This window comes from Capra hircus, chromosome 5 (genome assembly GCF_001704415.2).
Source record: "Capra hircus breed San Clemente chromosome 5, ASM170441v1, whole genome shotgun sequence".
NCBI lineage: Eukaryota > Metazoa > Chordata > Mammalia > Artiodactyla > Bovidae > Capra > Capra hircus.
In genome coordinates, this window is record NC_030812.1 from 5,397,692 (window position 1) to 5,414,968 (window position 17,277).

The window sequence follows — 17,277 nt, forward strand, 5'->3', positions numbered from 1 at the left end:
CCTTTGTAAAGACTCAGGATCGCTGAAGGCAGACCATGGCCCAGACAGTCTCTTTTTATTTTCCCACTTTGGACTCCTCAGCTATATTGCAATTTTTCTTTACACAGCTAAGTTTGTGACTGCCATTTACGAGTTTCAAAAGTCAACACTAATTAAGAAGCTGTAGGTGCTGAAACTCTACAGGCAAACACAGGAGCGCACTAGACAAAGCCAGGACAGTACTGACACGCCTGGAGAGAAGAGGGCGCAGCTGAGAGGTCACACAGGGCCCCTGAGAGGTCACACAGGGCCCCTGAGAGGTCACACAGGGCCCCTGAGAGGTCACACAGGGCCCCTGAGAGGTCACACAGGGCCCCTGAGAGGTCACACAGGGCCCCTGAGAGGTCACACAGGGCCCCTGAGAGCAATGCTGCAGCTCTTAGACCTGGTGCAAGTGTCCTCTCGTCCTTTCAACTCTGCACATTGGATTTTAAACCTTATCTTTGTGTACGATACTTTACAATGCAAGTAGTAACATCTTTGAGAAATGGTAAAAAACGAATTCCCCAAATATTTATGACTCATTACTGTGCTCAGCACTTTCCTAAGAACAAACACCGACAAATGGTTTACTATATTTATGACAGTGATTATGTATACTGTATTTTGTCTTGGATACACTGTACCCAACTTTTAAAATAGGTACTAAGCATTAGTCATTACCATACATTTTCATAATACATAATTAGTACTGCTGTTAATTAAATCACACAGTACACAGTGAAGCCAACTCTCTGAAAAAAGAACCAACTTTCTGTCACTTACTTGTCGATGTCTGCCATGTTGTACAAATGCCAAGTATCTATGGAGAGAAATATCAATGTTAAAAAAAGAAAACATACAATTTATTTAAAACCAGTAAAAACATCTGAAACCAAAACTCTTTAAATCAATACCATGCTAAAGCTATTTTACACACACACACACACACACACACTCACACACACACACTCCCATTAAAATCAGAGGCAGGGAGGTGAACACTGACACTCGTCAGTGAAGTAATTTTCAGAGGATGCTACTTAAATCAAGAAAGTTACTACTTGGCACTCAGAATCTATTGGGCAAGGATTTTTACAGCAGAACTGTTGGCTAAAAGAATCTGAGGTATGCTAGAATCACAGGAAGAGTTCATACCAAGAGCCTTTATTCAAATTCCTTTAACCATGAACGGTCAATTTTGGGGCTGCTTAGTACCTCCCAGTACTCTTGCAGGAGTTCTGATGAATATATATATGTGTATATATATGTCCATGAAACCATCAAAGTCACGATAACGAATATACCTCTGCCTTGTTAGAATACCTCCCTCCTCCCCTTCCTGCCTCCCATCCCAAGCAAGAGTTGCTCTGCCTTCTGTCACTATAGCTTATATTTTCTGGAATTTTAATAGAAATGGCATCATAGAGTATGTACTTTCCCCCTTGGTCTGGCTTCTTCCATCCAGAATGAGATTTACCTATGTTGTAGTACTTACCACATAGTTCATTATTTTTATTGTATAGTGGTATTCCGTTGAAAACATACACTCTATTCTATGTTTAAGTTTTCAGCTGTTGATGGACATTTGGGTTTTCTTTTGGGGGAGGGGGTATTACAAATAGAGCGGCTGTAAGCATTTGCCTCTTTGTATGCACAAATGCACTTCCTGGTGGCTCAGACGGTAAAGCATCTGCCTACAATGCGGGAGACCCAGGTTCAATCCCTGGGTCGGGAAGATCTCCTGGAGAAGGCAATGGCACCCCACTCCAGTACTCTTGCCTGGAAAATCCCATGGATGGAGCAGCCTGGTGGACTGCAGTCCACGGGGTTGCAAAGAGTCCGACACGACTGAGCGACTTCACTTTCACTTTCTTTCACGGACAAAATGCTTTACTTCTCTCAAACCCACTCGATTTTTTAACAGTATTAATTTTTATCAAATTCATGTTAAAAGCCAAAATCTGCCACCTACTGCACTCATGATCCCCTGAAGATCTTTCTTTTCCCCCTCAGTTTAATAATCCCTGTTATTAAATGTCAGCCCTTGAGACTATTCAATGGCAGCTATGAAGCTCTGGTCCAGATCCACCAAGTAAACATCCCCCATCCCTTCAAATGCACTCATGCCACATCACCGACTACTACCATGCCTCCAGCTTACCCTGAGTATGTCAGCACACTGTCCACAATGTTCTGGGTGATTGGGGCTTCCCTGGCGGCTCAGACGGTAACCAACCCGCCTGCAATGTGGGAGACCTGCGTTTGATCCCTGGGTTGGGAAGATCCCTGGAGGAGAGCATGGCAACCCACCCCAGTATTCTTGCCTGGAGACTTCCACAGAGGAGCCTGGCGGGCTACCATCCGCGGGTCCAAAGAGTGGGCCATGACTGAGTGACTAAGCAGTTAGGACTGGCCAGAGCATATCCTACACTCTTTCACACTATAGGGTCAGGGTTAACTTAGAGAAGACTGCTTGGAGAAAAACGAACCTCAGGACAAAATGTGTTACATTCATCCAGAAAAATAGCTGAGTGCCATTTACTTTTTTAATAAGCTTAGTTTTTTCACAACAGGTTTGCCACCAGGACACAAGCATCGTAAAAACCGCCACTAAACCTGAGCAAAAATGGGAAAGAAGACCCAAGTCAACACTGTTGTCACTGGACATGTAGGATCTACGAACGCTGTGGGATTCACCTGGGAACCACTGAAAAGTCCAAAACGGAGGCTGCCAAGATGGGAAAGGGCTCTTTCAAGTATGCCTCGGTCTAGGAAAAACTGAAAGCTGAACACGAGTGATTATCACCAATGATATCTCCCTGTGTCAATATAAGGTCAGCAAGTACTCTGTGAGCTAGCTGACACCCTGGGACGCAGTCACTAAGTTGTGTCAGACTCTTTTGCGATGCCATGGACTACAGCCCACTGGGCTCCTCTGTTCATGGGATTTTGCTTTTCATGGGATTTCCCAAGCAAGAAGATTGGAGTAGGTGGCCATTTCCTCCAGAGGACCTTTCCAACCCAGGAATCAGACCCACAGCTCCCCCACTGCAAGCAGCTTGTCACTGAGCCACCAAGGAAGCCCCCAGGACACAGAGAGGTCATCAAAACACAACTACAGGCACATTTCGGCGCCTGTGCTGGCGAATCTGAAGCTGGTATTTCCAAGAAAGGGCAGACCCACGAGCAGGCCCTTCTGGCTTCCTCTGTGGGTGTGGAACCTTCATTACACTGTAGGTAATGAAATGGACTGCACTGTGCCAGCCTACAGCCAGAGGTAACTGCTAAGGAACTCAGCCTCCATTAAAAAAATTGGCTACAATCCCAACACAGAAGCATCTGTGCCAATTTCTGGTTGTCACAGTGACAACATTGCTGGAACCAAGTGCCACCATGCCTTTCAAGGGATGCCAAGTCACCCATAAAGATGGCAATGCCCACTGAACCACAGTGCCTGAAGCTCCAGACTGCACCCTGCCACCAACCTGCCCAACTGATAAGCCCTTGGGTTTGCTCTTCCTGGATGCCTACAAAATTGGTGGTACTGGTACTGGTACTGTCCCTGTGGGTCAAATAGAGCCTGGTGTTCTCAAATCTGGCAACGTGGTCACCTTTTGAAATGCGCCATGATGCTTTGAGTAATGGCCCTCCTGGGGACGATGTGAGCTTCAAGAACATGTCTGTCAAAGATGTTCTTCATGGCAATGTGGCTGGTGACAGCAAAAATGACCCACCAACGGAAGCAGCTGGCTTCACAGCTCAGGTGACGATCTTGAACCATCCAGGCCCAAATCAGCGCTGGACCATCACACAGCTCTAATGCAAGTGTGCCGAACTGAAGACCGAGTGTTCTGGAAAAAGCTAGAAGGTGGCCCCGAATTCTTGACATCTGGTGATACTGCACCACTGATACGATTCCTGGCAAGGCCATGTGTGCTGAGAGTCTCTTGGACTATCTACCTGCCTCCTGGCTGTTTGGCTGCTCCTGACATGAGACAGGCAGCTGCTGGCGCTATCAGCAAAGCAGTGGACAAGAGGCGGCACGGGAACTGGCAAGGCCACCAGGTCTGCCCAGAGAGCTCACGGCTACACGAGTATTACCCCCAATACGTACCACCTCAGTCTTCATCAGCGGTGTTTGTCTCAATTGGCCATTTAAGCTTTTACAGTAAAAGTCTGGTTAATGGTAACTGCATTGCAAAACCTTCAGAAGAGTGTTGTGTGAACCATTAGTTTTGTGTGTGGCAGTTTCAAGTTATTTACTTTTAAAATCAGTACTTTTTAATGGAAACGACCAAAAATCTCTCACAGAATGAGACCCATTAAAAAAGTTCAATGAGAAACAAAACAAAAAAAGGCTTACTCCGTTAAAATCAGTTTTTAATGTTTGAAAAATTAAAACCTTTATCTTTTAAAAAAGCATTTTACTTATTAACCTGGCTGCACCAGGTCTCAGCCTGGCCGTGCGGTGCGCGCAGACCGCCAGCTGTGGCCCAGGCCTCCAGAGCGCAGGCTTCTGTGCTCCGTGGCACATGGAGTCAGTTCCACAACGAGGGATCGAACCCACATCCCTTGTATTGCAAAGTGGATTCCAAACCACTGGACCACCAGGGAAGTCCCCACACCTTAGTCTTTCACTCACAAGTGATAAGGTCTGATTCCTCCTATCAATATGCTTAATACGCTTTTCACTTAAAAAAACTGAGTTTCTGATTTTAGCAGTTAAGTGCTATCCTTTGGAGCATTATTACTAATCCAACATCCATCCTTTAGACAAGTATAAAGGAAATTAATTCTTCCTACTGTAGCCTACTCTATTTTTAAATATTTTCTATTTACTGTAAATAATCTCTAACAGCACTGATGCATTTCTCTAGCGATGCTGGTTAATTAAGTCAGCATTAACAAAACACTTAGCAAAAAATTACAAATATACTAATTCAAAAATAACAAAAATATTGAATCAAAGAAACATAAGTGGGCTTCAGATCTATCAGGTCAGCAAGGGTTTTCTGTCAATGCAGGGAAAATTATGGTGAATATGCATTCTTAAATATGGCTACTGTTAATATAAACTATTTTCTTTCCTTTGATTATTTATTTTTGGCTGTGCTGGGTCTTCCCTGCTGCACACAGGCTTTCTCTAGCTGTGGTGAGTGGGGGCTATTCTCTTGTTGCGGCTCTAGCAGTCGTGGCAGATGGGGTGAGTTGATCCAGGCATGTGGAATCCTTCTGGACCAGGGAGCAAACCCATGTCCCCTGAATTGGCAGGCAGATTCTTAACCACTGCATCACCAAGGAATTCCATAACTGTTATCTTTCTGGAGAGCAATTTGGCTATGGGAATAACAAACACCGTAAACATGTCCATCTCCATACGTGGTTATTCAATTTGTGAGAACCTACCCTGAAAAAAAGAGAAGTAAAGGATCTAAGTGCCTGTACACGTTACGTTCGTCTAACAGGTTCGTATAAAATCCAAGTCCTACATATTCTTTGACTCTCAGCTCAAAGTTTTACTTCTTCAAGACAAAACAGACTGGCATTGACTACTTCAGAGAGGCCTTCTCCAATCTGTACATTTTGGCTAAGTAAGATTTCTTGGTTGGACACACTCTTATAAAGTCCCATTTCTTTCCATCATAAGATATCTCCAGTTTGTAATTATAGATTACTGTGATTATTTGACTAAGGTCTGTCTTCCACCAGTGACAAGACCATAACATTTGTGATTACAGGGATGATATCTGCTTCTTCTAACCACTGCATTGTATCCTTCAGAGTAGTATACGAAGTTTATATATATGTAGACACATATATGGCAGCTACAATTACTCAGCAAAATTAAATTACTAGTGTGGAATGTGCATACAATGGAATGCTCTGCAATTAAAAAACCACCACCACAGAAGAAGAAGAAAAAGCAAGACTTCCCTGGTGGCTCAGTGGTGAGGAGTCTACCTGCCAACTCAGGAGACGGGTTCGATCCCTGATCTGGGAAGAGCCCACAAGCTGCAGCTACTGAGGCCTGCACACCATAGGGCCCTTGCTCTGCAGCCAAAGCCACGACACCGAGAAGCCCACACAAGGAACGCCTGCAGAGCAAGCAGAGCCGAAAACAAAAGGCAACCGCGCGCATCTGAGTCGGTATGCAAAGAGCGACAAAGCGGGACTGAAGGACGCGTGGCGAGATCCAATCTCAGTATATACGAATACCCATTCTCATACACACACTTTCTTACGAATAAGACAGTTCTAAACAATGCACCAGAAACCTAACAGCAGCTGTCTATGACAGAGAAAAGACTGGAAGTGAATGAGAGCTGACATTTCATACTGCATTATTAGGTTTTCCTAACCAGATACTATTTATTAACAGTTTAGAATTTGCTTCCTTGAATATATAATATACTAAATCCAGCAATCACCAGAAAATATGAAACAAAACAGAAACACCCAAAACTTCTAAATTCAAAATTCTGTAACATTCTAACACGTTCACGGAAGACGGGCTACAACTGTTTCCCTCAGAGTCCACGTTGCTGCCATTACATTTAGAGTTCAAACTCTTATCGTTTTGATGCATTATTACAGAGATTCACGATAGAACAGGAGGGCAAGCCATTTCCTCAGAGATGCCTTCTCCAATCTGCGCATTCCGGCTACAGTGATACATCTCTTGGTCATACACACTTCTGTTTTTTAAAGTCCGCTTCTCTGATGGCTCACTGGTAAAGAATCTGCCTGCAATGCAGACACACAAGTTCAATCCCGGGGCTGGAGGATCTCCTGGAGATCGCAACCCACTCCAGAATTCTTGCCTGAAGAAGCCCACGGACAGAGAAGCCTGGCTGTAGACTGCCACAGGGTTGCAAAGAGCCAGACACGACCGAGCACACACACACACACAACAATGCCTAATTCTGCAGTCAGACCATTTGGGTTAACACCAGCTTTGTGGGAATCTGGCTCAGGCAAACAACTTCGGGCCTTATTTCATCTTCAAAACAGGAGAAAATGGTTCCTTCATTAGTTTCTCTTATTAAGAAGCAAATTCATGTAAAAGATCTGTTTGATATCTAATTAACACTCAACAGTTTCTTTCAATCTGTCCATTTTGAACTATCCTTCGCAAACAATTAGCTGGCATGAAAGCTAAAATCAGACTCTTTCAGTTCTGATAAATGTACAGACTGACCAGTAAATGCACTCTGGTAAGATATTAACATTAGGGGAAGTTCAGTTCAGTTCAGTCGCTCAGTCGTGTCCGACTCTTTTGAGACCCCGTGAATCGCAGCACACCAGGCCTCCCTGTCCATCACCATCTCCTGGAGTTCACTCAAACTCACGTCCATCGAGTCGGTGATGCCATCCAGCCATCTCATCCTCTGTTGTCCCCTTCTCCTCCTGCCCCGATCCCTCCAGCATCAGTCTTTTCCAATGAGTCAACTCTTTGCATGAGGTGGCCAAAGTACTGGAGCTTCAGCTTTAGCATCATTCCTTCCAAAGAACACCCAGGGCTGATCTCCTTTAGGATGGACTGGTTGGATCTCCTTGCAGTCCAAGGGACTCTCAACAGTCTTCTCCAACACCACACTTCAAAAGCATCAATTCTTCAGCACTCAGCTTTCTTCACAGTCCAACTCTCACATCCATACATGACCACAGGAAAAACCACAGCCTTGACTAGACAGACCTTTGTTGGCAAAGTCATGTCTCTGCTTTTGAATATGCTATCTAGGTTGGTCATAACTTTTCTTCCAAGGAGTAAGCATCTTTTAATTTCATGGCTGCAGTCACCATCTGCAGTGATTTTGGAGCCCTAAAAAATAAAGTCTGACACTGTTTCTACTGTTTCCCCATCTATTTCCCATGAAGTGATGGGACCAGATGCCATGATCTTTGTTTTCTGAATGTTGAGCTTTAAGCCAACTTTTTCACTCTCCTCTTTCACTTTCATCATGAGGCTTTTTAGTTCCTCTTCACTTCCTGCCATAAGGGTGGTGTCATCTGCATATCTGAGGTTATTGATATTTCTCCCAGCAACCTTGATTCCAGCTTGTGCTTCTTCCAGTCCAGCGTTTCTCATGATGTACTCTGCATAGAAGTTAAATAAGCAGGGTGACAATATACAGCCTTGATGTACTCTTTTTCCTATTTGGAACCAGTCTGTTGTTCCATGTCCAGTTCTGTTGCTTCCTGACCTGCATACAGATTTCTCAGGAGGCAGGTCAGGTGGTCTGGTATTCCCATCTCTTTCAGAATTTTCCAGAGTTTATGGTGACCCACACAGTCAAAGGCTTTGGCATAGTCAATAAAGCAGAAATCGATGTTTCTTTGGAACTCTCCTGCTTTTTCAATGATCCAGCAGATGTTGGCAATTTGATCTCTGGTTCTTCTGCCTTTTCTAAAACCAGCTTGACCATCTGGAAGTTCACAGTTCACGTATTGCTGAAGCATGGGTTGGAGAATTTTGAGCATTACTTTACTAGAGTGTGAGATGAGGGCAATTGTGCGGCACTTTGAGCATTCTTTGGGTAAAGGGCAAATGGGAACTTTGAGCTATCTCTACAAGTTTCCCATAAATCTAAAAAACTAAAAATAAGGGACCAATTCCCATACACAGATTCAAAACTAACATGTCTGAGAGTAGATGCCAAAAAAAAAAAATTCTAAATAAGAGACCCACCTTCTGAGACAGGTGGTCTCAGGCAATCAGATTACATCAAAAACCACAAGTTTAGTTTAATATCTACAGATTTTTTTTTTAACTGCAAGTCAACAACTTCAAGTAAAATCAGCATGATTTTTACTTACCAGACATGAATTTGCTTTCTAAGAGATCTGAAGACTTTCCATTCCTGGAAGTGACAAGCTAGATTATGCAGATCAACTCTACTAATGAAAACTAATTAAAAGTACAGAATCAAATATTTGTTTTAAAAAGTAACATAATAAGAAATAAGTAACATAGTAAGAAATTACTAACCCCAAACTGAAGGCAAAACAAGGAGGAAAAGGGTAAGTAAAAGGAATCCTGCCAACCTCAGATGTGAACAGTCTGCGGAAACCAAAAGCCCTGGGCTTACCAAAGTAGGGAATCTTTATAGCAACCTTTCCAAATTAAGCAGAAACCTCAAAGTGCTATGTTCTCAGAGATAATAAACGAGTTTTCCAGGACAAAACCCCAATCCACCTCATCAGCCTTGTGCCCTGAGCTTCGAGCTGTGAGCTTAGAGCCATCATCAGCACTCCCTGGCACCTGCATAACCAGATGTAAGTGAGAGCACCACGCTAGAGCTCACATAGTTCATGAAGTCATCTGCAAGAACAGGAGCGACAGAGAGCAACAACAGTCAATCCTATGGAAGAGTTCAATACTGTCTAAAAGACCACAAACAGGAAAAGCAACCATGCCTTTTAAGTTTGAAAATATGTGTCTGCAGCAGTATCTATAAGAAACTCATTTACTAAAGGTGAAGAGAGCAAATCTGGCAAAGAACTAAACAGAATTTCCAGAAATAAAAATAACAGAAATCAAACGAAATGGGCAGGTTTAACAGTAAAGCAGACACAGCTGGAGAGAGAATTAAGTGGCTTGAAAGCGAGCTTAGTAGAAATCTTCCAAAGCACGGCAGAGAGTAGATAATAAAAAATATGGAAAAGACCTTTTAGGAGACACTAAAAGTCTAACGGAGATTTAACATACGTTCTAGGAGTAGAGGAGAGAATGGACAGAATATCTGAAGAAATAAATAGCCAAGTTATTTTCCAGAACTAATGGAAGACAAGTCCTACAAACCCCAGGTAGCAAAATAAAAAACCCACACTTAGATACTTGAGTGAAAATGCAAGACAAGACAGAAGCATTCAGAAAAAAGACTCAGATTAATGTCAAACGCGTAAGACTGACAGCTGTTTTCTCTTCAACAGAGACCAAAAGATGACAGAACGGTCTGCGTGCTCCATGTGCTGAAAGTAGCTAAGGGTCTTAGACTAACACACACAACTGGAACATCCTTTGAGACGGTCAAACAGGTACTTTCAGGCTAAAATATCTCCAGCACTCTCATTAATAAATTCCGTAAGTATATTCTTCAGGCAAAAGGCAAGTGATCCCGAAGAGAAGGTCTAAAGACATAAGATGAAATGAGAGGCAATAAGGATGTTAGCATACTATCAAAATAAAGTATTTTAAAGGAAAGATTACCACTGTGTAATGTGTCAAATTTAAACTACCATAATATTAAGTCAGCAGTGAGAATAAGTGGGGAGGAAATGGATTACTCTACTGTTCTTAAATAAACATGTTGTAATTTCTAGGGTGACCCCAAAAGTTCAGAAACAGATCACTCTTGTGATCCCATAGACTGGAGCCCACCAGGATCCTGTCCATGGGATTTTCCAGGCAAGAATACTGGAGTGGGTTCCCGACTCAGGGATCGAACCCGAAACTTGTGCACCATAGGCAGATTCTTTACCACTGAGCCACTGGGGAAGCTATATATTTACTTTTACATCAATCTAAAACAGGTTGGACAAATAAAAAGCACACACACACAAATCAAAATTAAACCTCATCATAGTGATTACATAAATCAACTAAAGGCTTCCTTTTACAACTATCAGATTGAAGAAAATTCAACTGCATCCCACTTACAGTAAAATACAATCCTTATCCAAAAGCTGGAATCATTGTACTAACATTGGGGAAAAAAACAGATTTAAAGGAGAAACATTCCTAAGGATTAACATTTACAATAAAAGGTTCAACCCAGTACTGTGTTACAGATCTCAATGTGAAGACAGGGTTCATAACAAGACTGAAGGCAAATCTTTACCAGAAAACCTGAACATGAAGTCTTCCAAAGGAGAAAGAGGTGGAAATGAGTGATTCAATCAGATCATTAGCTGATTATTTTGTGGTTGTGTAAAAGCTAGACATCCAGAAATCAAATGACCTACCATTCCAGTATACTTGATTCTGTTCTTACTTCCAACGAGAAGGAAAGAAAAGTAACATTTACAGAGCTTACTCTCTAAGACTTACAGGCTTTCCTCTTATTTGCAGATAAAATAGTAAGCAACTTGCTCAGCAACACAGAAATGAAAAAACTAGGAATTAAACAGTACTCTTGCCTGGAAAATGCCATGGATGGAGAAGCCTGGTGGGCTGCAGTCCATGGGGTTGCTGAGGGTTGGACACAACTGAGCAACTTCATTTTTGACTTTTCACTTTCATGCACTGGAGAAGGAAATGGCAGCCCACTCCAGTGTTCTTGCCTGGAGAATCCCAGGGACGGGAGAGCCTGGTGGGCTGCCGTCTATGGGGTCGCACAGAGTCGGACACGACTGAAGTGACTTAGCAGCAGGAATTAAAACCTGACTTCCAATACCCATGCCAATTCCACTATTCCAAAAGCCAAACCTATCACCTACTACACAGATTATATAACCTACAGTTATAAAAATAGCTGCTTCACAGTGAAATAGCCAACCATTAAAAACTACACGTTTGGGGTATTCTCTGGCAATCCAACAGTTAAAACGCTATCCTTTCACTCTGAGGGATTGGGTTCCACCTCTGGTTGAGAAACTAAGATCCCACAAGCCACGCAGCACAATCAAAAATTTAAAGTTTTCAAGGATAACAAAAAGAAAACTATAACAAGTGTTAGTTGTTCAGCTGTGGCCAACTCTTTGTGACCCCGTGGACTGTAGCGTGCTTCTGTCCATGGAATTCTCCAGTCAAAGGTACTGGAATGGGTAGCCTTTCCCTTCTCCAGGGGATCTCCCCAACCCAGGGATCAAACCCAGGTCTCCTGCATTGCAGGCAGATTCTTTACTGTCTGAGCCATCAGGGAAGCCCACAGTGGTAACCCATCCAGCTGGCAACGCAGGAGACAAGAGACCTGGGTTCAGTCCCTGGGTGGGGAAGATCCCTTGGAGGAGAAAATGGCAACCCACTCCGGTATTCCTGCTTGGAAAACTCCAGAGAGAAACCTACCGCGATACTGAGTGCACAAGGACACATACACGTTTTAAAGCAAAAAGGTTCAAAGGAACCAATAAAACCCCAAAAGGAACTTCCCTTTACCTGAGACCTATCTCAAGCTGAATGCATTTTAAACAAACCTGTATTTTGGACACTGCTGTTCTACCAACAATTTCGGTTGGCCAGGGGCTCAGAACTTGATTCCAACACAACCCTGTAATAGCAGTACATCTCATTCTTTATGCTCACTTTTTCACTTCAGAGATACCAAGTCAATCTAGAACTGACTTTTATACAGGTCCCAAGCCAAATACACTCCTATTTCTATCTTCTGTTCAAGTAATCGCATTATCTATAGTACCATCTGAGCAAACAGCAGAGAAACATAAACAAACTGATAATCTGGTGAAAACGCAATCAGCATTAACAAAACTACAACAAGGTATTCACATACTAGACATATATTAGAAGAAACCTTCATGACTGTTAAGTGCTTTAACTATCCTTTGAAGCCCAGTGGAACCCAAGCCAAGAGTGTTTTTAAATTCTAAGCAGATATATACTGTATAGTGAAGTGAAAGTCACTCAGTCTTGTCCAACTCTTTGCAACCGCATGAACTGTAAGTCCATGGTATTCTCCAGGCCAGAACACTGGAGTGGGTAGCCTTTCCCTTCTCCATGGGATCTTCCCAACCCCGGGATCGAACCCAGGTCTCCCACATTGCAGGCGGATTCTTTAGCAGCTAAGCCACAAAGGAAGCCCAAGAATACTGGAGCGGGTAGCCTATCCCTTTCTCCAGGGGATCTTCCCTACCCAGGAATCGAACCGAGGTCTCCTGCATTGCAGGCGGATTCTTTACCAACTGAGCTATGGGAGAAGCTCTATATACTGTATAGTACAACTAAGTCAAGGGAACTTCCCTTAAACCAACATAAAATCCTTATTATAAACCATCATTTCTCAGTTATGTAACTTTGGATAATAAGTTCTTTACCTGCTCTGTACCTCAGTTTCCTCATTTAAATGTTGATACTATTTATCTCTAGGAGCACTGAGTTATATACATGTAGAATAATTTTAAAACATCGCCTGAATAATCATGCAAGAATCCCTATTATTTTCTGCCTGTTGTATTCATTCGTCTATACCCTCTGTACCTGAGACAGTATTTTCAAAGTAATTAATAAACTCTTCAAAATTATGACCCCTTTTCCAATAAAAATCAAAATGTATAAAACTTCTGAACAAGTAAAAATGTATCAGACTATGTAGCAGTAGAAAGCAGAATTGGTTACCAGAACTAACTTCGGGTTGAGACCGCTTGGCAAGCCCAGCAATGTGACCTACTGGTGTGCAGCTGAAGCTCTAAGCAACTTACAAGGATGAGTGGAAACAGCAGTGCTCAAGTTCTAATCCCTACTCTGCCCAGCGTACTCAGATGGAATCAGTACGAAATGGGGCTTAATATTAGCGGCATTTTAACAAATTCCTTCATGTAAAGAGGCTATAGATACTCCTCCATCTCCCACTTTCCAGCTCTCTTTTTCTTCAGAACACTCATAACCACTCAACAATTTATATCAAATCACCAACTTGCCTGTTTGGCTCATGATATAAGATATATGTCCAAATAGGAGCCAAAATATTTACTCAAAGAATCAACTGAGAAGATACGCAATTACAGATTTGATTAGACTTGAGGGTATGAACGGATTGACCATTATTTCCTAAATTGATCAGGATTCATTGCCTCTTTCATTAGTATTTCAAATTATCAAGCAGAAAACAAAGTAAGAAAAGCAATGTTTAATTTTGACATCTTCATACCTTGAAGTCAAACAGATTCTACCTTTTTTAGCCACTTTTCCTACAAAAGGATAAGTACTGAATACATTTGGTAAGTTCTGAAGCAGTCATCTCAAGGCAATATGGGCAAGTTGAGCAAGTAACAAAACAGGCAATAACACTGTGGATTAAGTTAGCTCTGGTACACGTGTGGGTTTCGTTTTGTTCTTTTAACCGTATGACAAAGACAATCTGTCACATTTAATATCAGCTTAACTATTTTCCCTGTCAATAGGTCCAATATCAAAAACAGGTACCTTACAACAGATAAAACTTACAAAAATTTTCAGACTAGTATGAAAGGACCAATCTTCTTAAAAAGTAAAAGGCCCATTTTAGATCTAGGCCACTAATCTGAACTCAGACAACTTTGAAATAAGCCTGAGACATCAGTCCCAGAAGGTCACTGTAAACCTCATTTACCTCCTGTCAGCTTTAAATAAGTTATTCTAAATATAAGGCTTTTCCTTTATCCAATCAAAGGTGTATTACTTCCTAAGGAAAATAAGTATAGAAGTAGTTATGAAAGCTAACAAAACAGGACCTAAAACACTAATTTGAAAAAGTATTTTTGATGCCACCTACTTTCAAAAATGGCAAATTTCGTTTTCCAGCTCAGCTCTCCTGAAATCAGATAAGCAGTGTAAGTTGTGAGCTTTTAAAATGCAGTCCTTACAGAACCCATAATCAAACAGAATAAAATTGGGGCTCCTTGAGGACATCACGTGCCCGGCTCTTTCTTCCTCCAAAAACCCAGCCCTCCCCTACAGGCCTTCATTCCCCGCCTCCTTTCCCGGCCTCTTTTTTTTTTTTTTTTGAGGGCGAAGCATGAAGCACTGATGAGGCAGCAGGTTACAAACCTGGCTCAGTACGTTTGCTTGTGCGTCTCATTTCACCCCATACCGCCTCCACCATAACGTTAAAAACCCAACAGCTATCTTACAGTGGGAACGTCAATAAAGGAATTAGTAACAAAACAACAGAAGCCCTCGACGAATTAAGAAGACACTGCAGGCCAAATCCTTTACTTCCACTGTTCAGGAGTCGACTAATTACGATCAACGCTTCCCAAATAAAAACCCTGATCAAGATACCCATCCTAATTCTAATTTGTACTTGAGAGGACACAAAAGAATCTCTTGTTAATAACAGCTAACCTAAATGCTTTACACGCGATAATCCTTAAAAATCCTAGCAGTGAGAGCCCCGCTCCTTCATCCAACTAACATTCACGCTTTCTTGCGGTACCTAAAAAGATTAAGATCAAAGAGAAGCAGGGAAGAGTTGCAAACCCAAGAGCTGGACTGACTGGCTCCCTGCTCACCCTCGCATCCCACCACCTCCTCAACTTTTAGTGGAGGGCTACCAGAAGGGGGTCTGCACCCGCGCCTGGGCCCCGGCCACGTGCAGAGGGAAGCCGCGGGGGTTTCCCCTCCCGGCCGGGTCGCCACCTCCCGGGGGCGGGCAGCCCGGAGCCTCGCCGCCTCGCCGCCTCCCCGCCCCGGAGCCTGGTCCCCGCGCAGCCCCTCCCTCCCGTCGGAATTCGCAGCCTCCGCGGCTCCTTCCCTCCCCCCGCGGCCTCCCCTCCAGGGAGTGGGCGTCGTGGCGACGGTGGGCTGCAGACCCCGGCTCGGGCTGCGCCCCGGGCGCCTCCCGGCTCCCAGCGGCGGAGGCCGCCTCCCCGCTCCGGGCGCCAGGGCTTCGCCGGGGCCGCGCCCTCGTGGGCGCGTAGAGGCCGGCGGGGCTCAAAGGGCCCCGGGGCGGACCCTCCCGGGCCGCGCCGACGCTCCCCAGCCCCACGCGCCTCCCAGTCGGCTCTCCCGGGACCGCAGGCCCTCTCCGCCGGCGGGGTCGCGGCTCCCACAGCGGCTCGGGCTCCGGCCTCCACGGACGGCCCCGGAGGCCCCGCTCGCCGTCCCCAGCCCCCTCACCCCTCCGCTCACGCGGGCCGCCCGGGGCCTCCACGTCCCTCCCTTCCCCGCCGGGCCCCAGCCCGTTACCGGTGGCGAGCGCGGGGAGCCGAGCGGCCCGAGCTGCGCAGGCAGTGACTCAGGGCGGCGGCGGGAGGAGCAGGAGGCGGCGCCGCGAGCAGATGGCGCTAAAAAAGACCCGAGAGCCCGCCGCTCGCGCTCATATACAATCAGCGTCAGCACGCAGGGCCCGCTCCGCCGCCCGCCCCCCGGCCTCCCCGTCTCCTAGCGACGCCACTGGGAGGCGGGGCCAGGACCGGTCGCCTAGCAACGGAACCTTCCTCCTTTCCCCCGGCGACCTCCAAACTCGCAGCGCCAGACTTGGGTTCCCGCCTCCGCCCCCTACGACGCCTCCAGCCATCTCTTTTCTACGCTCTTAGCAAGAAAGGAACTCGCCGCCCCTTCCGTTCCGGGGTACGGCCCAGACCCCAGCCTTGCTCACGGCCCACCTCGGCCCCCGCCTCCCCCAACTTCCCACCCCGGCCTGGTACCGGGAAGGATGAGGGCGGGAGGCCAACCTCCGGGTCCTGCCTTGCCGCATCCGGACAGCGAGCGCTCCTTAGTTCCCTACCGTGTCGGGGCCTAATTCCTACAAACTCTCCGATCCCGGGTAACCGTTTCCTCTCCCCGCCCATTTTTCCCCGTAAGAACAACAGTTCTTTCCTCCTAACCGCCTCGGCGGCGTCTTTTGCCGGTTTTGCTTTTCCGAACTCAGTGGGTCACCGTGGCTTCCGGGGATGCTCTTCATTCCAACTTCTCCATCTTTTTACCTGACTTGCGATCCCTCATTTCTGCTTTCGTATGTTTGATGGATGAAAATGGCATGTTCGTGTAAGGTCTGGACCCTTTATAATGAGGACAGCGTTGTTTCTTCATTTTGAAAAAGTAAATCCAACCTCATGGCTATTTTCAATTGAAGCTGGATTGACTAGTACTAACTCTTTACAGTGGTTCTTAAAGTGTGGTCGGAGGGTTCCAGTACTCTTTCAAGGGGGAAGTCAAAAGTATTTCCATAATAATTCTAAAATGTTATTTGCTTTGACACTCATTCTGTCATAATTATACAGTGGAATTTTCCAGAGGCTACATGACATGTGATATGGAAACACTAAAAACAGAAGCAAATATTAGAATCCCAGTCATCTGCTGTTCAACTAGACATTAAAGAGATTTGCAAAAACATAAAACCACTCTGCTCAATTTTTTTATTTTAGAAAGTAGTTACTTTTCATATAAAAGATTGTTGTCTGTTAACATTTAATCATTTGTTTAAAATGAAAGAATAATAATTTCAAATATGATATAGTTGTCGTTAATGCACATAAAACATCTTTGGACTAAATTTTTAAGACTATAAAGAGGTCATTGAGATTAAAAACTTTAACAACTCTTCTCTGTTGTAGTCCTTGAAACTTCAAACTACTTAGAGTCATCTATTGTAACTA

The 17,277-nt window shown here is 44.4% G+C and overlaps 1 protein-coding gene across 7 annotated transcripts in view; it reads right to left on the reverse strand.

Annotated features, from left to right (window-relative positions):
• The window catches only part of NAP1L1 (nucleosome assembly protein 1 like 1), a 37,941-nt gene extending 21,924 nt beyond the window's left edge, over positions 1 to 16,017 (reverse strand). For 2 of the 7 annotated variants that reach the window (XM_018047576.1, XM_018047572.1), the window contains exons 1-4: positions 15,863 to 16,000; positions 14,448 to 14,486; positions 5,428 to 5,506; positions 805 to 841 (exon numbers count right to left, since the gene is read on the reverse strand). In XM_018047576.1, the coding sequence (XP_017903065.1) occupies positions 805 to 821 (17 nt within the window). In that variant the 5' untranslated portion in view covers positions 822 to 841; positions 5,428 to 5,506; positions 14,448 to 14,486; positions 15,863 to 16,000. Of the gene's footprint in view, positions 1 to 804; positions 842 to 5,427; positions 5,507 to 14,447; positions 14,487 to 15,862 lie in introns of all 7 variants that reach the window. The other 5 variants (XM_018047575.1, XM_018047571.1, XM_018047574.1 and 2 more) reach the window with 3 other exon arrangements.